Consider the following 19,114-nt stretch of genomic DNA (forward strand, 5'->3'; position numbering starts at 1 on the left):
GGCACTGGACCCCTCGGACCTGCGCCCTCAAGACCCCCTCTCCCCCCCACGCAGGTCCTCTGTCCTAGACGCAGGCCTCAGGCCCTGGACGCCGGCCAGCCCCAGTTACGGCTCCGGAAAGTGCCAAGCGCGCGGCGCCGGCACAAATCGCCGCCGCCCCCCCCCCCCCCCCCGCCCCCGCAGCCCCTCCGTCCACGCCCGGCTCCTCCTCCTCCTCCTCCTTCCCCAGGGGTGGGGGCAGCCGGCTCCGGAAGCCCCGGCGCCCCCGCCCCGGCCGCCACTGGAGCTTTGGAGAGGCGGTGCGCGCGGGAGCGCGCCACGCGGGGCCGGAGCTCCCAGCCGCCACCAGCGTCGCAGAGCCCCCCGGCCACCCCTGAGCCCCTACTCTCCCCTGAGACACTGCCCGGCCCGGAGCCCTCTCGCCCCACCCCGGATCCTCCCTCCCGCTCCCACCCGGAGCCCACCGCCAACCCCGGGGCCCCCAACCACGCGGGACCCCTCTGCCGCCCCCCCCAGAGTCCCCGCCCCTCGCCACCCCGGGGGGCCCCCTCGCGCCCCTGCCCTCCGCGCGAGCCCCGGCGATGGCGGCCTTGCGCTGGGCGCCCCTGCTCGGCTGCCTCCTGGTGCTGCTGGCGCTGTGCCCCGGGGGGCGCCCGCAGACGGTGCTGACCGACGACGAGATCGAGGAGTTCCTCGAGGGTTTCCTGTCGGAGTTGGAGCCCGAGACCCGGGAGGACGACCTGGAGGCGCCGCCGCCCCCCGAGCCCACCCTGCGCGCCCGCAAAGCCCAGACGGGGGGCAAGCCAGGGGCGCGCCCGGGGGTGGCCAAAGAGGGTAAGATCCCCAGGGGCGTGCCTGGGGGGGGTGGCCCACCGTGCGTTGGGGGACCTCGGGGCGCCCTGCCTCTCAGGTGACAATGGCAGGTCCTGGCAAGGGTTTGGCTGCTGTCCAGCCTACTCTGTGAGGCACAGGAGAGCCCAGATGTCTGGCAGGACCCTGCGCCAGGCAGAGGTCGGTGCTGGCTTGTGGCCCTCTGCGCACCCAGGCACATCCGCGGTTTGGGCCCTCCGGGTCCCTCACCCCCGCCCCCCAGAAGGACGAGCGTTGAGCCACCTGGGGACTGGGCTGCCCTCTCCCCAGGTCTGTCCTGTGAGCTGCCCTCATGTCCTCATGGGGCCTGTGTGTGGCACACACCATGGCTGTGCCCACGCCACCCCCAGAGTCCCAGCCTCAGCCCTTCCTTGGGAGGGCTCCCCAGCACCCTCGTGCCCAGCCTCCTGTTCCAAGAGCACAGAGGCAGGGGTGGGGGCTGCCGCCGGGAGCAGGGAGGAGTGCCCTTTCCGTGGTCGTGGATTCACTGTGGTGGTGCATCACGGGGCACACGGCCCAGGGCTTCTTACATAATCAGTTGTCAATAAACCTCAGCTATTTATGGTGATTTTCTGGAGGGGGGCAAGGGTCCTGTTGATCGCTCTCCCAGGAGACTCCAGAGCACCATCCATCATTCCTGAGGTCAGCAGCCCCTCCCCTGCGTCCTCTTCTAGATTCTAGATCTTTCCTGGCTCCTTCCCCACCCCTTGGGGGGCGGATCCTAGGACCCAACATGGCCTCCCACGCCAACCTCTACTCCCCATTCCAGGCTTACTGTCCTGGCCTCCTGGATGCCTCTGTGGCAGCCCTGTTCCTCCTGGCTGTGTGCATTCTGTGAATTTTTCTGTGTTTAGGCCTCCGGCCACCACCCCCGTCACATTCTCCCTCGCACTTGCTCAGGGGCCTGGAGGACTCCCACAGACTGCCCCGTGCCCTGCTCCCACTTCCTCCCCCAGACTCCGAGAGGGCTGAGCAGCTGTGGTGCCTGTCTGTCCCCCCACCCCCCGTGTGGCCCCAGGACCCCCTCTTGGTTAGAGCTGCCAATCCACTCCAGACCCCTTACTTCTGGAAACGGACATGAGTGACCTTTTTCTTGCTCTGCAGGGAGCTTCAGGGAGGCCCCAGGCCCAGGCCCTTGACTTTGGGTGGCAGTTGGCGGGGATGAGACCTCCTTCCCCTTTAGACCGGGCACTCCCCCAGGCCTGGATGGCTCAGTCACCTCTCTGCCCCTTCCGTGCCCTGCACAGTACAATGCTTCCTGATCGGCTGAGCGGACACGTGGGGAAGAGGGTGAGGAGGGGCCTCTGTTGAGTTTTGGCGGGTGGGAGGGAGAGGGCCTGCTCCCTGGGCCGAGCTGTGGTGTTGGCAGCAGAGAACTGCCGACAGAAAGCCTGGGTTCCAATCCCAGCTCCTCCAAGAGGGCAAGTGACTTCACCTCTTGGTTTCCCAATCCGAGAAACACAGGGCCACCAAGAACCAGCGAGAGCCGCTATGCCCGGGTTGTGGGCACCTTGGGGTGGCCACGTGAGATATAGAGTGACATCCTCATTGACTTGACTTAAATCTGCATTTGTGACAGCACCTCCGGAAAAGGTCAAGGACAAAGGGAAGAGAGGAAAGAAGGACAAAGGTCCCAAGGCGACCAAGCAGCCCCCGGAGGGGTCCCTCAGGCCACCCAAGAAGCCCAAGGAGAAGCCACCCAAGGCCACCAAGAAGCCCAAGGAGAAGCCACCCAAGGCCACCAAGAAGCCCAAGGAGAAGCCACCCAAGGCCACCAAGAAGCCCAAGGAGAAGCCACCCAAGGCCACCAAGAGGCCCTCGGCTGGGAAGAGGCCCCCCACCGAAACCCCGTGGTGGCCACGGCCCCTGCCTCCCAGCCCCGGCCCCAAGGAGCTGCCTCAGGAGGGAGGTGTGTGCAGGCTCTCCTGGGGTTGTGGGGCTCTGACCTGCTAGGGACTGGGAGGGAGAGGGGGTCCCTAGGACTCTGCTTCCTGCAGATAGATCCTGAGGGTCACTCAGACAGGGTGGGCTCTGGAGCCTCGTTGTCAGGAACGTAGCCATTTGGTTGGAGCTCCCTCGGGGCGGCTGCCTTCCCTGGGCAGGGGGTGCTTGGCAGCCTCGTCGATGGGGTTTGCTCTCCAGTGTCCTGGATCTGTCCCCTGGCCCCCACCCGGATCCCTTCTCCTGTGTGTTGTTGGTACCTGAGCCTTGGGGTGCCCTCCTGCTGGGGCCTGGGCTCCCCAGAAAGCCCTCCAGCTCTCTGGCCCCAGGAGATACCAGCAGGGTGCTGAAGGCCAGAGCAATCCATGCCTCCTGGGAGTGAGCTCAGGCCTTGGGAGCTGTCGGCAGGGCCTAGGTCTTGTGGGGGCTCCCTGTACAACCAGTGGTCAGGGCGGGCTTCCCATCCACCGGCTGGTGGGTTTTGCGTTGCAGGCGGGGCCCTCCCAAGTCCTTGGCTAGGTCCAGGAGGAGAAACTGAGTCAGAGCGCCAGTCTGGTGAGTGGGCAATATCCACCTGGCATTGGGGGACCCGCTGCCTTGGCTGGCTGAGCTGGGTAGGGGCATCAGTGAGTGTCTTCAACAAGCCAGCCACGAGCATTTCCCCCAGAGCCGGAAGAGGAGACCGAACCACCCACCCTGGACTACAACGACCAGATAGAGAGGGAGGACTATGGAGATTGTGAGTAGCCCCCCGCCCTCTGTCTGGACCCGGGCACCTGGCCCCAGGCCCCCCGCCCTCTGTCTGGACCCAGACCCCTGGCCCCAGGCCCCCCCTGCCCTCTGTCTGGACCCGGACCCCTGGCCCCAGGCCCCCCCTGCCCTCTGTCTGGACCCGGACCCCTGGCCCCAGGCCCCCCCTGCCCTCTGTCTGGACCCGGACCCCTGGCCCCAGGCCCCCCCTGCCCTCTGTCTGGACCCGGACCCCTGGCCCCAGGCCCCCCCTGCCCTCTGTCTGGACCCGGACCCCTGGCCCCAGGCCCCCCCGCCCTCTGTCTGGACCCGGACCCCTGGCCCCAGGCCCCCCCGCCCTCTGTCTGGACCCGGACCCCTGGCCCCAGGGCCCCCCTGCCCTCTGTCTGGACCCGGACCCCTGGCCCCAGGCCCCCCCTGCCCTCTGTCTGGACCCGGACCCCTGGCCCCAGGCCCCCCCCGCCCTCTGTCTGGACCCGGACCCCTGGCCCCAGGGCCCCCCGATGGTTGGCCCACCCGGAGGCCCTGCCCTCCCGGCCCCACTGCCCTTGAGGAGGGTCTTGGACTGGCTCAGAGCCCGCCCTCCCCCTCAGTTGAGTACATCCGACGTCAGAAGCAGCGCCGGCCACCCCCCAGCAGGAGGAGGCCCGAGCGGCCCTGGTCGAAGCCCCCAGAGGAGAAGGCTGAGCCGTCCGGGCCTGGGCCGGAGGCCCCCGAGGAGAGGATTGGTAGGGTGAGGACCGCTGGGGGCGGGAGGGGTGCCAGGCATGGGGGCTCTGGGCCCACCCCTGCCTCCCACCTCCACAGAGCCTCCTCTGAAGCCGCTGCCGCCCCCCCTGCCTCCCGACTATGGAGATGGCTACGTGATCCCCCACTATGACGACAGTGAGTGCCCAGGGCCCAGCCTGCCACACCCCTGCTTCCGCTGCTTTGGTGGGAGTTGCCTTGCCAGCGCCCCTCTGTGCCCACATGGGCTCGCAGCCCTGGTCTGCCCTCCTCCCTCGGGCTGGTCCCTCCTGAACCCTAGTGGGCTTCAGTCTCCGTCCCCTGCTCCCATTCTATCTGCCCTCACCCGTGCAGGACCCCAGCTCCTTCTGGGCAGTCACTGTCCTCTCCCTCTTGTGCCTGTGTCCACGCGGGCCGAGCAGGTTCCTGCCCTTTCCCTGCCCCCAGGTCCCCACCAATCCCTCCCACTGACCCTTGGCCCCAGCTCGGCCCTCACTCAAGACCACCCCCTTCCGGCCACAGGCATCAGGTGTCACTCAAGGTGTGTCCTGTGTGTGCCCCATTCCCTGCCCAGACTCCATGGCCCACCTTTCCCCAGGCCACGGCTTCCTGGGTCAGGCTGGTGACTTCCTCGGCTCGGGCTCATCCTGCCGGTGCCTAGGTGGCCTCCCCTCCAGGAGCCCCTCCCTCCTCAGCCCTGCCTACCTAGATTCTTAAGGCCTGCCCTGACCCCACCCCCTGCTCCCGCACTCCCTCCTGCCCAGTCCTGCTGGCTGGGCTCCTGTGGATCCAGGAGCTCTGGCTCACCGAGGGGGCCCTGGGGGCAACATCTGGGCCACCTCAGCAGGGCTCTGCCCCCCCACAGTGGACTATTACTTCGGACCTCCCAGACCCAGGAAACCCCACACTGAGCTGGAGACAGATGAAGAGAAGGAGGAGCTGAGTGAGTGGAACCAAGCTGTCCCCACCCCCGGCCTGACCCCCAGTGCAGGCGTGACCCCTGACCCCCCTGCTCCCACTCAGCCTAACCCTCAACACCCCGCCCCCCGGCCCCCAGCGCAGGCCTGACCCCTGACCTCCCTGCTCCCTGAAGCCCAGGGCTAAGATGACAGGCTTCTTCTACCTTCCACTGTTCAGAGAAACCCAAAAAGGAGGGCAGCCCCAAGGAGGAGGAGACAGATGACAAGTGGACTGTGGAGAAGGGCAAGGACCACAAAGGTGTGTGTCTGGGGGCTGGACCCACACAGCCGGGGGCCCCGTGTGAGAGCACGTGCATTCCTGAGACTCCAGGACCCTCTGCACACTTCCTCCCGTCGTTGCCTCCAGGGCCCCGGAAGGGTGAGGAGCTGGAGGAGGAGTGGGCTCCGACGGAGAGACTCAGTGAGTGAGGGGCCTGGGGGTTGCGGGGGCTTGTGTATGCGGGGGGCTGGGGTATCTGGGGGGCTGGGGTGTGTGGGGGGCTGGGGAGTGGGTGTGGGGACTGGTGTATGTGGGGGATGGGGTATGTGGGGGGCTGGGGTATATGTGGGGGCTGGGGTATGTGGGGGGCTGGGGAGTGGGTGTGGGGGGCTGGTGTATGTGGGGGGCTGGGGAGTGGGTGTGGGGACTGGTGTATGTGGGGGCTGGGGTATGTGGGGGGCTGGGGAGTGGGTGTGGGGGGCTGGTGTATGTGGGGGCTGGGGTGTGTGGGGGGCTGGGGTATGTGGGGGGCTGGGGTATGTGGGGGGCTGGGGAGTGGGTGTGGGGACTGGTGTATGTGGGGGCTGGGGTATGTGGGGGGCTGGTGTATGTGGGGGGCTGGGGTGTGTGGGGGTCTGGGATATGGGGGGCTGGGGTGTGTGGGGGGCTGGTGTATGTGGGGGGCTAGGGTATGTGGGGGGCTGGGGTATGTGGGGGGCTGGGGTGTGTGGGGGGCTGGTGTATGTGGGGGTTGGGGTATGTGTGGGGGCTGGTGTATGTGGGGGGGCTGGGGTGTGGGGGGGCTGGGGTATGTGGGGGCTGGGGTGTGTGGGGGGCTGGCGTGTATATGGGGGCTGGGGTCCATGCAGTGGCAGCAAGGTAAGGGTGCCAGGCAAATAATCCAGAGCCACATGTGGGTCCCAAACCTGGAAATCCTGGTGATGCTCCAGGCCTCCAGAACCCTTTCCTGCCCTTAAATTCTTGGGACCCAGAAGGGACAGGTCCTGGAGTATCTCTGCCCTGGGATTAACCCCAGGGGACAGAACTCACAGCACAAGGCAGGTGTGCAGATGGCCCTGATGCAGATGGTGCCCGTAAGGGGCTGAGCTCTGGGGCGGCTGTGCCCTGTAGTTTCACGTGAGCCCCGTGGCCCTTTGGAGCTGGTGTCATCCGCCCATTCTCCAGATGAGGAAGCTGAGTCCCAGGGCGGAGAAGACCGGCTAGGGGCGCAGGTGCTCTGACTCGCACCCCCTGATGTGGGCTCGAGTGGGCTCTGGTCTGGGCTCCTTGTTCTGGATTTCGTGGAGGGAATGCCAGAGCCAGTGGGCCACCAGCCTTGGGTGCCATGTCCCTAGAGTGTCCCCCCATCGGGATGGAGTCCCACCGTATCGAGGACAACCAGATCCGGGCCTCGTCCATGCTGCGGCACGGCCTGGGGGCACAGCGAGGCAGGCTCAACATGCAGGTGGGTGTTGGGATGCGCCCATCTTGCAACTGGGCAGGGGGCTCTGCCACCTGCTCATCCTCCACACCGCCCCCCACCAGGCCGGGGCCACCGAGGATGACTACTATGATGGGGCATGGTGCGCTGAGGATGACGCTCAGAGACAGTGGATCGAGGTAGACACCAGAAGGACCACCAAGTTCACAGGCATCATCACCCAGGGCCGTGACTCCAGCATCCAGTACGTCGGCCAGACTCACAGGCACTTAGCGAGGGGTGGATGGCTCTGGGCACAGGACTGCGTCCCATGCAGTACATGCCACCCCCAATCCTCGTGGATGAGCAGATCACCCATCCATGGCACGTAGCAGGCGTGGGAGCCGCTCCTGCTGCCCGGGCTGAGCCCCACACACCCCTGCCAACTCCTGAGTGCCCGGGACCTGGGGCAGGGAGAGCAGCCTTGCCCTGACCACCGTTTGCTCCCCAGTGATGACTTCGTGACCTCCTTCTTCGTGGGCTTCAGCAACGACAGCCAGATGTGGACGATGTACACCAATGGCTACGAGGAAATGGTGGGCCCCTGAGCTCGTGGCTCTGCCCCGGCGTCGGGGCAGGGGGTGGGCTCTTGGCAGGGGTGGGGGGCTGCTCTGAGACCGGCCTCTCCCCAGACCTTCCATGGGAACGTGGACAAGGACACACCCGTGCTGAGCGAGCTCCCGGAGCCAGTGGTGGCCCGCTTCATCCGCGTCTACCCACTCACCTGGAACGGCAGCCTATGCATGCGCCTGGAGGTGCTGGGGTGTCCCGTGTCTCGTGAGTGCAGGGGGCTGCCAGGCAGCCAGCGGGTGGGAGGGGCTGGCTGGGGGGGAGGGGGCTGGCCGGAGGGGTGGCTGGCCGGGAAGAGGGGGAGCTGGCCAGGGGGTGAGGCTGGCTGGAGGGGTGGCTGGCCTGGAAGGGGAGGCTGGCCAGGGAGGGGGGCTGGCCGGGAAGGGGAGGGGCTGGCCGGGGGGAGGGGCTGGCCGGGGTGGGGGCATGGCTGGCAGGTGGACAGCTCAGGGCCCCGCCCGCCTTTGGCAGCTGTCCACAGCTACTACGCACAGAACGAGGTGGTGACCACCGACAACCTGGACTTCCGGCACCACAGCTACAAGGACATGCGCCAGGTAGGGCGCTTGTCCCTGGGCCGTGGGGGCCTGTCCGGAGGCTGGGTTCAGGGCTCATGGGGGAGCTTGTGTTCAGGGCTCCCACCCCAGACCCGGCCTGCCTGAGAGGGAGGTTGGCCGGCCCTCGCCTCAGGGAAGGGAAACCTCTCTCTCTGGTGCTGGTACCCGAGAGGGGCTGGGGTCGCCTGCAGGGGCCTCTCCTACCACAGACGCCTTCCCCACGGAACAGACCAGGGTGCTGGGAGAGGCCTGGCACTCCCTGCATGGAGGGCTGCCTCCGTGGGTGGCGGGTTGTGTAATTCGGTATCCTCTCCTGCGCCCAGCTGATGAAGATGGTGAACGAGGAGTGCCCCACTATCACCCGCACGTACAGCTTGGGAAAGAGCTCACGCGGGCTCAAGATCTATGCCATGGAGATCTCGGACAACCCTGGGGATCATGAGCTGGGTGAGGGCCCCATAGCACCCTGGAGACCTGCCCTCCATGGCATGGATTTGAGCAAGGCCCTGGCGTTGCAGCTGGTCCCTGTGCCTGTCTCGGGAGCCTCTGGGGGGGTCCCGGTCTGCCTTGTTGGGCCCCACAAGCCTCAGCGGCCCCCATTCCCCTGGGTGTGAGCCAGCGTGGGTCCTTCCTCCGGGGCCCGGGTGGTTGCTGAGGCTCCTGCCCTTGCAGGGGAACCCGAGTTCCGATACACAGCTGGGATCCACGGCAACGAGGTGCTGGGCAGAGAGCTGCTACTGCTTCTCATGCAGTACCTGTGCCGGGAGTACCGGGACGGTAACCCGCGCGTGCGCAGCCTGGTGCAGGACACACGCATCCACCTGGTGCCTTCACTGAACCCCGACGGCTACGAGGTGGCAGCGCAGATGGTGGGTGGGGGGAGTGGAGGGGTGGGCGGGTGGAGGTGGGAGAAGGGGAGCGGGGCCGGGCCGGGCCAGGGGTGGGGGGCAGGTTGACGCCAACCCCACTGGTTCCTCCAGGGCTCCGAGTTTGGGAACTGGGCGATGGGGCTGTGGACTGAGGAGGGTTTTGACATCTACGAAGACTTCCCAGATCTCAACTCTGTGCTCTGGGGAGCAGAGGAGAGGAAATGGGTCCCCTACCGGGTCCCCAACAATAACCTGCCGATTCCTGAACGCTACCTCTCCCCCGACGCCACGGTGAGGCGGCAGCCTGGCTCGCAGGCCTGGGGGAGCGGCCCGGGCCCTGGAGTCCTGAGCTCCAGACTTGGGGGTGGGTGGGCGGGTGACTGAGGCTAGGCGCTGAGCCTGGCGAGGCTTGGGGGCACAGAGGGGGCATGAGTACGGGGGGGGGGGGCGGTCTGCAAGGAGGGTGGTGGAGGAGGCTGTGGCTCAGAGCTCACGCAGCGGCCGTCCCCAGGTGTCCACGGAGGTCCGGGCCATCATTGCCTGGATGGAGAAGAACCCCTTCGTGCTGGGGGCCAACCTGAACGGTGGTGAGCGGCTTGTGTCCTACCCCTACGACATGGCCCGAACGCCCACCCAGGAGCAGCTGCTGGCCGCGGCCATGGCAGCTGCCCGGGGGGAAGACGAGGACGAGGTGTCTGAGGCCCAGGAGACCCCGGACCACGCCATCTTCCGCTGGCTGGCCATCTCCTTTGCCTCTGCCCACCTCACCATGACGGAGCCGTATCGGGGAGGGTGCCAAGCACAGGACCACACCAGCGGCATGGGCATCGTCAACGGGGCCAAGTGGAAGCCCCGGTCTGGGAGTAAGTCAGCTTGGGAGGGGCCGGGGTGGGCTGTCTGGGGGGCCCGCAGGTGACTGTGGCTCTGTCCGCCCCTGCACAGCCATCAATGACTTCAGTTACCTGCACACCAATTGCCTGGAGCTCTCCATTTACCTGGGCTGCGACAAGTTCCCCCACGAGAGCGAGCTGCCCCGAGAGTGGGAGAACAACAAGGAGGCTCTGCTCACCTTCATGGAGCAGGTGGGGGTGGGGCGCAGGGCTGGAGCCCCGGGGGAGCTCGGCGGAGCTCGGCGGAGCTGCGCCTCACGGTGGGGCCTGCCTGGAGACACCCGGCCTTGCCTCCCTCTGCAGGTTCACCGTGGCATCAAGGGGGTTGTGACGGACGAGCAGGGCATCCCTATCGCCAATGCCACCATTTCCGTGAGCGGCATTAACCACGGTGTGAAGACAGGTACCTTGTGTGCACCCGGCCGCCCCTCCTTCCTGAGGTGGGGAGCCAGATCTGTGCGAGGTCTTGGCCAGACGCACCGCCCCCCCCACCCCCGCAGAGGGTACAACTGAGGCAGAGGGAGGGCTGGGGGCTGGGAGGGGGCGTCTTGGGCAGCAGCACCCGGCCTCCCTCTGCAGCGAGCGGGGGTGACTACTGGCGCATCCTGAATCCGGGTGAGTACCGCGTGACGGCCCATGCAGAGGGCTACACCCCGAGTGCCAAGACCTGCAACGTGGATTACGACATCGGGGCCACCCAGTGCAACTTCATCCTGGCCCGCTCCAACTGGAAGCGCATCCGCGAGATCATGGCCATGAACGGGAACCGGCCCATCCCGCACATCGACCCCTCCCGCCCCATGACACCCCAGCAACGGCGCATGCAGCGGCGCCGCCTGCAGTATAGGCTGCGCATGCGCGAGCAGATGCGGCTGCGGCGCCTCAACGCCACGGCCACCCCGGGCCCCGGCACCCCCGCGACAACGGCATCCCCCACCAACACGCTGCCCACCGCCCCCGCCCTCCCCCCCACCCCCACCCCCACCCCCAGCGCCAGCCAGGGGCCCTGGCACTTGGCACCCGAGGCCACCGCGGCGGGCTGGGAGGAGACGGAGACCTACACGGAGGTGGTGACGGAGTTTGGGACGGAGTTTGGGACAGAGCTGGGGCCCGAGGAGGACGAGGAGCCGGAGGAGGACCAGGAGGAGGAGGTGGTGGTGGTCATGGCCCCAGATTTCCCTTTCACCACAGCCGAGACCTACACAGTGAACTTCGGGGACTTCTGAGCCCCGAGCCAGCTCAGCGGCCATCAGCACACAGGAGCACCCTGCCCTCAGTGTAGCCTGGCCGGAGGGGCCCCACACGGGACCGACACCGAGGAGCCACGCTGTGCAGGCAAGCTCCTGCCCGCCTCGGACGGCCTGGAGCGCACGGACTCCTCAGCCATCTGCCCCGTCGGCCGCACCAATAAAGCAAGCTCATGGCAGACGTGTGGCTGAGCACTCAGGGACGGGGAGGAGGGAAGTGGCATGCCACGCGAGTGGCCCCGGCCAGCGTCAGCTCTGCCTGGGAGCTCAGTACCAGCACAACCGGTCAGGCTTTTTTAAAAAAGATTTTATTTATACTTACTTTAGAGAGAGAGAGAGAGAGAGAGAGAGAGCAGGGGAAGGGGCAGAGGGAGAGAATCTCAAGCAGACTCCACGCCCAGCACAGAGCCCAACATGGGGCTCAATCTCACGACCTGAGCCGAAATCAAGAGTCGGATGCTCAATGGACTGAGCCACCCAGGTGCCCCGATCAGGCTTTTATTATAAAGCAAATGCCGCTGCGGGGTCAATGTTGCAAGAACGGACAGCTGGGGTTTCTGTCAATCAGGGGCCCAGACCCAAGCCCCCCAAGTCCTCGTCCTCTGCCCCAAAGCCCGAGAAGCTGATGGGCTGGCAGGCCAGGCTACGCAGATTCACAAGGCAGGCAGTCTGTGTGGTGCTGAAGTCGGGGACGGCCACCAACAGCACCCTCTGGTCCTCTGGGCCTGTAAAGAAGCCACACAGGCACCCCCCCCCCTTAGGTTCTGGGTGGACCCTGGCTTCAAGGGAAGTCACCAGAAGCAAACAGGATTTCCCCATCAGCCCCGTGGGAGTGGTGGCTACAGAAGCTCCGGAAGGGCCGAGGGCAGCATAAAGGTCAAAGGCTAAAGCCCTGCTGACCAGAGGTGGGTGCTGAGCCTGCTGCACAGGTGTGGACCGATCAGCCCCTGCCCAGACAGGCTCAGTCAGCTGGCCACTAGGCTGGCCACCTACCCCACGGGGCTTGGGGACTCCAGTGAGGTCTTCTCTGTGAGCCCTGTCCCCAGGACAGAGTCCCTTGTGACAGCCCAGGCCCAGGGCCCCCAGAACACAACACTCACCTCGGAAGATTTTAGAGCCAAACTTGGGGGTGTTCCCGCAAAAGTAGACGTGAGGGCACTCCGGGAAGATGAATGGGTCGGTCTTATAGAAAGGGTAGCAACCTGGAGAAAGCCCACAGCGGCTGGGGCTTCTCAGTTCCGCACGGCGCGTGGTCGGGGTGCGGCGCCCTACCCCTGTCCCTCACACATGCTCTGGCTATGCTGGTAGCAGCCCTGCCCGCTATGACATGGCCCCACGGCCCTGGGGTCAGGTCAGCGTGCCCTGCTGGGTGGGCACTGTGGCAGGGTGCCGGGCTCTGCCCAGCCAGAGCTCCCAGTGTGCTCCCCGTGGCCTTTGCCCCTACACAGGGGCTGGGCTACAGAGCTAAGATTCCAGAGGTTCCGGAACTAGTGTCAAGCTTTTGGGTTTCCCCTGAGGTCACGGCAGGACTGGTGAGTGCCAATCCAGGCTGCAAACCCACTGGGCATCAAGGCTCCTGATTAGGACTCCCTTGGCCCTCTGGCGCCACCCCACGTGGCTGAGTCCCGTTACCTAGCGTGTCAGGGGCTGTGGGGCTGATGTGACGGACGCGCAGGGTCCACTCCAGGATCTCCAAGTGATCCTCCATGCTACTGTACCGGAAAATGTCACTCACATTTTGTCCTGATGTCCCTAGGAATCTGCAAGGCAAGGCTCAGCTGATCCCCACCCTGGGGGGGCCGCTGCTGGTGCTCCCACAGGAGCCAGCCCAGAGCTCGCCCGGCACTCTCACGGAGGGTGTCCCAAGCCGACTCTGAGAAAGAGCCCAGGTCCGGTGGGCCCTCTGCAGCCCTGGACCCAACCCTCCCCTCTCGGTGCCACTGAGCACAAGGCCAGGGGTCAGATGGGGGTGTGGCTGCAGCTGGCTACCTGACTCCATCGATGGTGGCTTGGTAGGGATTGGTGACCAGCTGGAGGGTGGAGTAGGCAGTGGCCAGTGGGAACATGCAGGGGTGCAGGGGTTGCTGGGGGAGCGTGTAGTTGGTTGGGTCAAATTCGCCTGGCATCACGTCCACAGGTACTGACGCCTGGAGGGCACAGGGGCAGGGGAGCTTGCAGGGCCCAGTGCCCTCCAGATCCCTCCTTCTTCCCATTCCCCGGCCCGCCTTCTGGTGCCCGCTGCTGCTTGGCAGACTCCAATCTCATCACCGGCCAGCCCCCAGCTCACTCACGCTCAGCTGCAGGAGGATCTCATCCAGCATTTTGACTGCCTCCACACTGGCTGCCTGGGTTTTCTTGGTTAAGTACTTGGCCTGGGGATAGAAGTGCCGTAGGCTGTCAGGCCCCAAGACAGACTCAGAGCAAAGGGACACTCTGAGCCCCGGCCAGACGGCAGAGAGCAGAGCCCCACTGCTCGGGGATGGGAGGAGTTCTGTGCCATAGGCCCCCCCCTCCCCCTGCCGCCCTCTGAAAGCAGGGCCAGAGCAGAGACCCCAGCAGCACTGCGGGGCACTGGCCACCAGACACGCGAGACCCCGCGCCCCGCCTCTCCCTGGGGAAGGAGGGGCTTGAAAGCGGGCAGGCGGGGGACGTACCTTGTTGATGGAATCTCTGCTCTGGGTGTTGTAGCTCAGGAGGTTCCCAGCGAGGATGACCCGGGACACGTGGGCGGCGCTGCACTGCTCCCCCTCGTCCCCCAGCTGCCCCGTGACTACGTCCACCAGCAGCTGGGTGCCCAGCAGGCTCTCGCCCCCGCCTCCCCCCAGGCCCAGACCAGACACCAGCAGCACAAACCTGCAGGAGAAGTCGGGGTCCTCCTGGGCGCCGAGAAAGCAGGCGTCCCCCCGCCACCCCCACCCAGCCACTGGCGGAGCTCTGCCCCAGTCACAGGTGAGCAGGGGACATGGAGCCCAGCAACCGTGACTCCCCTGGGCCACTGGCCAGGCCTCCGAGTGCCTGCTCCTCACCTGTCTGTGTCAAGGGGGGGTGCGGGCTTTTGAGGAGCCAGCTCTGCAAAGCAGTGGTCCTCCACCAGGAACTTCCCGCTGTCTCTTGCAGAGCCGAGCACGGCCAGCACTGTCCCTGGGGAGCAGCAGTGTCAGGCTCCAGGAGGGAGGCCCGAGAGGCTGCCACCTCCTTTCAGGCACCCCCGAGGCAAAACCAGCCAGTTCTCTTCTGCCTCACTTAGGACTCGGGGCCGAGTGTCTGCTTCCTGCCTCCCTGGGCCTCACACACTGCCCGACCCTGCATCCACCGCTCTGGGGATGTAGGGAAGCACCAGCATCTCCAGGCACGGGCTGCCCCCCCCCACCTGTGACCAGCTTTGATGCGTCAATGCTGCCTTCTAGTTTGATGCGCTGCAATTCATCTTCCAAGACCAGCTCGTCTTCGGGGTGGATGTACTTGCTCCGAGGAGGCTGGGGGAGCAGGTTGTGCTGGAAGACGGAGATTGGGGGGAGTCTTGGGGCCAGAGGCTGGGTCTTAAGGCTCCCAGGCCCCATCAGCGAGATGGTACTGCAGTCCCCGGCCCCCAGGGACAGAGGCCCAGCGCTGATTCCCTGGGTATACGGCTGGTGGTCCCATCGGTGCCCCCAAGGCAGCATGCAGGCCTCACCTCTTCGCTGATCTCTCGGAGGATGGAGGGCTGGAGCGGCATGGCCTTGAAGAGGGTCCCCACCACACAGCACTTCTCCCCAGGCTGCAGCTCACACAGCTTCTTCACCTGGACTCCATCACCTAGGCATGACAAGCATGAGCTCAGGGACCCAGCAGCCTCCCCTCCCACCCCGGGGCAGGGCACAGGCCTCCCTGCGCACCGCAGCCCACGGGCCGCGCCTCCAGGGGGAAGGAGAACATCAAGTACAGGGACCCCCCCACCAACTCGAGCAGACTCGGCCCCAGGAGGATAGAGCGATGTGGCTGGGCCCTTGCATCCCATGTCCTAAGAAAGGCAGACACGCAGAGACAGGGGCGCGGGCAGCTGCCAGAACCTGGGAGAGCAGGAAAACGTGCTCCTGGCTGGACGACACCTGCATTCAGACCTCTGGTCTCCAGAACGGACAGAGAATACGGTTCCGGCGTATTAAGCTGCTCGATTTGTGACTATTGTCTGTGACAGCAAGGAACAACGGGGAAACCGATACAGCGTATTATGTCACTTACACCTAAATTGTAACTCACTCTTAGAAAGAAGCACCCTGCCCTAGAAACCGGAGAGTGGCGCGGTGTGCAGGGCTCACCTGGGCAGGCTAGAGGAAGGAGCACAAGTCCCAGAAGGCCTGTGGGTTTGTGTATAAAGACCCGGAGCCTGGGAAAAATGCTGCCAGGACCCGATGGGATAATGGGGCCGCAGGACCAGCCCCTTCCGGAGCCCAGCTGCTCCTTCTGCCCCGGAATAACCGAGAACATTCCACAGATCTACACCCTGGGGAGTGGAGGCTAGCAGTTCAAAATGAGATAAGGAGGGCGCCAGCAGCAGGGAGAAATGCCAGATACCCAGGGAAACAGCAGTCTCCAGAGCCTGTCTGTTGAGCCCCCTCTCAACCCCTGGGGGTCGTGCGAGCACTGTCTGTGAAACTCATCCGTGCCTGCCAACACGCAGGGTAGACGCTACTGCCCCACCACATGCTTGAGGCAGCAGAGGCACAGAGAGGTTAAGTGGCACGTCCAAGGTTGCACAGCCGGGATCTACCGTGCACACCCAAGCACCAGGCAGAACCACACATCCCTGTGTCGAGAGCAGGACATCTGTCCAGCTGGACGGCGAGAGGACATCGGGCCAGGCACCAGCATGGAGTGAACAGCATGGCCCATCCTCCCCCTCACCAAGCTTATGACCCAGAGAGAGAGAGAGACGACAGCAGTCAACAAGGGGTCAGCCACTGTGACAAGTGCCACGGACACAGGGGAGCCGAGGCAGAAGGTAGGAGAAACCCCAGTGGCTGACGTGGCCTCTCGAGGCGCGTGACATTTAAGCTGAGGTCATGAGGGAAGACAGGGAAAGAGCGTGCCAGGTGAAGGGAATGCCAGCAAGAAGGGGCTTTGCGTGTTCAGAAAGCTCAAGAGAGAGACACACGAGTCCCACGGCTGAACTCTGGTCGGAAAGCCTGGCCACGCGGGGAAGCCACTCGCAGGTGTTCCAGGAGAGGACAGCATCCACTGCCAGGCTGGCGAGCAGACAGCGGTGCCGCCGCCCACCCCCCAGCCGAGGCTGCATTCATCGGGGGCCGCTGTCTGACCTTCTGACCCGTCTGCGAGCAGACCGCAGGCTGTGTTTCTGTCACCGGGCAGATGTCAGTCAGCAGCGGTGGTGACTGCAGGAGAAACCCGCACCAGAGCGGGTCTATCGTAAAGGACCTAAACGGTGGCAGTGACACAGGGCCTGAGGAGGGGATCCCCAAGGGCTTCAAGGAAAGTGAGGAAAGGCCACTGGGAGCCACAGGAAGGAGATCCCGTTCCATGGCGGAGGACACGCGAACAGCACTAGGGACCCGAGACATCCCTAACAGATCTGATGGTTTAGTTCTCCTTGTTGCTTGTAATGAAACCAGAGTCGGTCCCGTCGGCTCGGTGGGATGGGCCCGATTGCCACTGCTCCCCGCAGCCGAGACCGGAGCCGGGACCACGAAGGCCAGGGCTGGGGCCAGTACACATGGATGGCTAGCGAGGACACGGTCCCACCTGTAAGCGTTTCAGATGAACTGAAAGTGGCCCAGAAAGCCACTGTGATCCATGGTAAGACTGAGGAATGCAGCATCGCCCGAAAGCTGAAGCTGTTTGCCACTATGAATAATGTAACTGCAGGACAGGTCAAGGACCAAGTGGGGAAGAAAGAAGATGCGCCCTGCCCTCGCCCCTGGATTAGGAAAGACCGAAGAGCCCACGGGATGGGAGATTCACGCCCAACCAGCACGGAGGGCCCAGAGGGACAGCAGACACACAGGGAGACCCCCTGAGGGGGGAGGCGCGTCTTCACAGACCTGGGCTCTCAGTGCCAGGTACCTGGCCTGCCACACTGAGACACAGGATGGCCACACGTGGGCAAACAAGCACGTAACCTGCACTCCAGACGGGGAACATTCCTACACCAGAGAGATCCCTGCTCCCACCAGAACGAAGCCCCACCCCAACCCAGCCTCTGAACTAAACCTCCCCTTAAAGCCACCTCTTCCTCAATTTAATCCTTGTAACTATCTAAAGAAACAGCTGAGGCACAGAGGTTGACTTTCTCAAGATAACTGGGAAGTGGGATAAACTAAAGAAGTTTCCAGCTGTACCTGGTTGCTCATATGACATTTCTAACTCCCCCCCCCCCCCAACCCCAGTCCCTTCTGGGCTGGTGGGGAGGAAGCACTTTCCGGAACGCATCTCTTACCCCAGTGCTGCTTGGCCCGGCTCACCAGGAAAGGCCTCATTTGGAGGAGACGGGTGGCATAAATGTGGGCGTACTGCCGGCTGAAGCTGCGCTCCCCGAGCCTGAAGGGCTGGGAGGAGTTGGTGTACGTGGACACGGGCACACGGGCAAAGGTGGCATTGCTGGCTGATGGTGGGGAGAGGAGAGTGTGGGCCCTCTGGGCAGCTTGCTCCGAAAACATGGCTGTGCTAGACGTGTGCAGACCCGTGCTTGGGCCCCGGAGGAGGTGGTCACTGTGAAAACACGGAGGTAGCCCTGCAGCCCCTGCCCAGCCCACGGCTTTCCCGCCGTGTCTCCCCTGAACCTACAGGCGTGGGAAGAGGACGGCACAGCTGCAGCCCACCCCAGACGTGGTTCAGAACAGCAGATCACCGCTGCTGGATCCCAACATGTCACCTTGTCATGCTCCTCCAAACACGGAGACAAGGAAAGGTGGGAAACGCTTCTCCCACCTGAGGCTCTCCTAAACCCTCTCCAAACCATGCATCCACTGCCTGCCTCACACCTCTACCTGGACAACTACCTGGCTCTCAAATCCCACATGGCATCTGCCCCCAGCACCTGCCCCATCTCAAGTACGAGGCCAACCTTACATAAGCTACCAGAAAATAATACGCCTATTTTAAATAAAAATGAAACAAAATCTACACCAGTCATTCCTCTGCAGAAAAGGCTCCCCCTTTCCGTGACTGAAACCCCAAGTCCCTACAACGGCCTGAGATCTGCCCCAGCTCTTCTCCCGGGCTCCTGCCCGCACACTGCAGACTCGCTGGCTCCCCATTCCCCGCTCTGTCTTTGCTCACACCTCACTGTCAACCCTCCCCTGGCGCTTCTACGTCTCCCATTCTGATTTTCGTGGCATTGACTAAGAACCTATTGTGAGTTTACGGTCCGCCCCCGGTGACTGGGACACGAGCTCCCGGACTGCAGCGGCCCGGGCCGCCACCAAACGGTCCACAGTGCACGGCTCAGTCTCTCCTCTTCCGTGTACCTTTTCAGCACGGCTGCCAGGCGCTCGTACCCTGGTTCGGCCGCGCGGCTCTGGGCCGCGGCGGAACCTGAACTAACTTCCGGCCCGAACGTGCGGAGCCGGGCCGCGGCCCCGGAAGGTGCCCCGCCGGCCCCGGCCCGCGCTCTGGCTTCGGCTCGGCGCGTGCAGCGGGGACCCTGCAAAGCGCCGCCCAGCCCGCCGCCACGCCCGGATACCGGAGCCCCAGCCCTGCCGCCGCCGCCGCCACGCGGGTCCCGGGACGCAGGACCTCCGTCCCGGAGCTGCGCGCCGCCGGTCTCCCTCCGCCTCCCGCCAATCAGCGCGCGCCGCCCCGCCCACCTCCGCGCTCCGCCTCTCGCCCGTGCCCGCCCATCACCGCCTTCTACCAATCGACGAGTTGCCCGTTCCGTCCATCACCGCGGGGCCCGCCCGCCGACGCGCCCCTCCTCCCGCCAATTCGCGCGCGTCACCCCGCCCACCTCCTCGCACTGAATCCCGCGAATCTGCGCGCGCCGCCCCGCCCACCTCCGCGCCCTGCCTCCCACGCGGCACACCCCGCCCACCTCCGCCTC

General features: G+C 65.1%; 2 protein-coding genes across 2 annotated transcripts; one reads left to right on the plus strand and one right to left on the minus strand.

Moving 5' to 3' along the window:
* The first annotated feature begins 273 nt into the window (after positions 1 to 273).
* On the plus strand, positions 274 to 11,260 carry AEBP1 (AE binding protein 1). Its single transcript, XM_027574814.2, has 21 exons — positions 274 to 834; positions 2,450 to 2,779; positions 3,304 to 3,366; positions 3,479 to 3,550; positions 4,155 to 4,289; positions 4,369 to 4,446; positions 5,153 to 5,230; positions 5,425 to 5,505; positions 5,614 to 5,667; positions 6,822 to 6,931; positions 7,012 to 7,151; positions 7,398 to 7,482; positions 7,579 to 7,723; positions 7,988 to 8,073; positions 8,397 to 8,520; positions 8,746 to 8,942; positions 9,054 to 9,233; positions 9,454 to 9,805; positions 9,885 to 10,024; positions 10,136 to 10,235; positions 10,412 to 11,260. Exons 1-21 carry the CDS (start codon positions 582 to 584, stop codon positions 11,056 to 11,058), a joined length of 3,450 nt encoding a protein of 1,149 aa, XP_027430615.2. The 5' UTR covers positions 274 to 581; the 3' UTR covers positions 11,059 to 11,260.
* A 193-nt stretch (positions 11,261 to 11,453) lies between these two features.
* On the minus strand, positions 11,454 to 18,841 carry POLD2 (DNA polymerase delta 2, accessory subunit). Its single transcript, XM_027575050.1, has 11 exons — positions 18,543 to 18,841; positions 17,513 to 17,784; positions 14,753 to 14,874; positions 14,450 to 14,573; positions 14,106 to 14,220; positions 13,734 to 13,932; positions 13,371 to 13,451; positions 13,069 to 13,226; positions 12,712 to 12,839; positions 12,180 to 12,281; positions 11,454 to 11,804 (listed from the first exon to the last, which is right to left on the minus strand). The coding sequence occupies exons 2-11, from the start codon at positions 17,730 to 17,732 to the stop codon at positions 11,644 to 11,646; spliced, it is 1,410 nt and encodes a 469-aa protein (XP_027430851.1). The 5' UTR covers positions 17,733 to 17,784; positions 18,543 to 18,841; the 3' UTR covers positions 11,454 to 11,643.
* Positions 18,842 to 19,114: the final 273 nt, after the last annotated feature.

This window comes from Zalophus californianus, chromosome 12 (assembly GCF_009762305.2).
Source record: "Zalophus californianus isolate mZalCal1 chromosome 12, mZalCal1.pri.v2, whole genome shotgun sequence".
NCBI classification, from domain to species: Eukaryota; Metazoa; Chordata; class Mammalia; order Carnivora; family Otariidae; genus Zalophus; species Zalophus californianus.

What these genes read in the sequence shown, in the direction of transcription:
- AEBP1 (XM_027574814.2), top strand. Translation starts at nt 582, where the DNA reads ATGGCGGCCTTGCGCTGGGCGCCCCTGCTCGGCTGCCTCCTGGTGCTG. An exon ending in GAGGCAGGCTCAACATGCAG is followed by an intron (nt 6,932 to 7,011) that starts GTGGGTGTTGGG and finishes GCCCCCCACCAG; the next exon opens with GCCGGGGCCACCGAGGATGA. An exon ending in GTGGAAGCCCCGGTCTGGGA is followed by an intron (nt 9,806 to 9,884) that starts GTAAGTCAGCTT and finishes GCCCCTGCACAG; the next exon opens with CCATCAATGACTTCAGTTAC.
- POLD2 (XM_027575050.1), bottom strand. Translation starts at nt 17,732, where the DNA reads ATGTTTTCGGAGCAAGCTGCCCAGAGGGCCCACACTCTCCTCTCCCCA. An exon ending in CGCATCAAAGCTGGTCACAG is followed by an intron (nt 14,221 to 14,449) that starts GTGGGGGGGGGC and finishes GCTGCTCCCCAG; the next exon opens with GGACAGTGCTGGCCGTGCTC. An exon ending in CACAGCCCCTGACACGCTAG is followed by an intron (nt 12,282 to 12,711) that starts GTAACGGGACTC and finishes GGCTTTCTCCAG; the next exon opens with GTTGCTACCCTTTCTATAAG.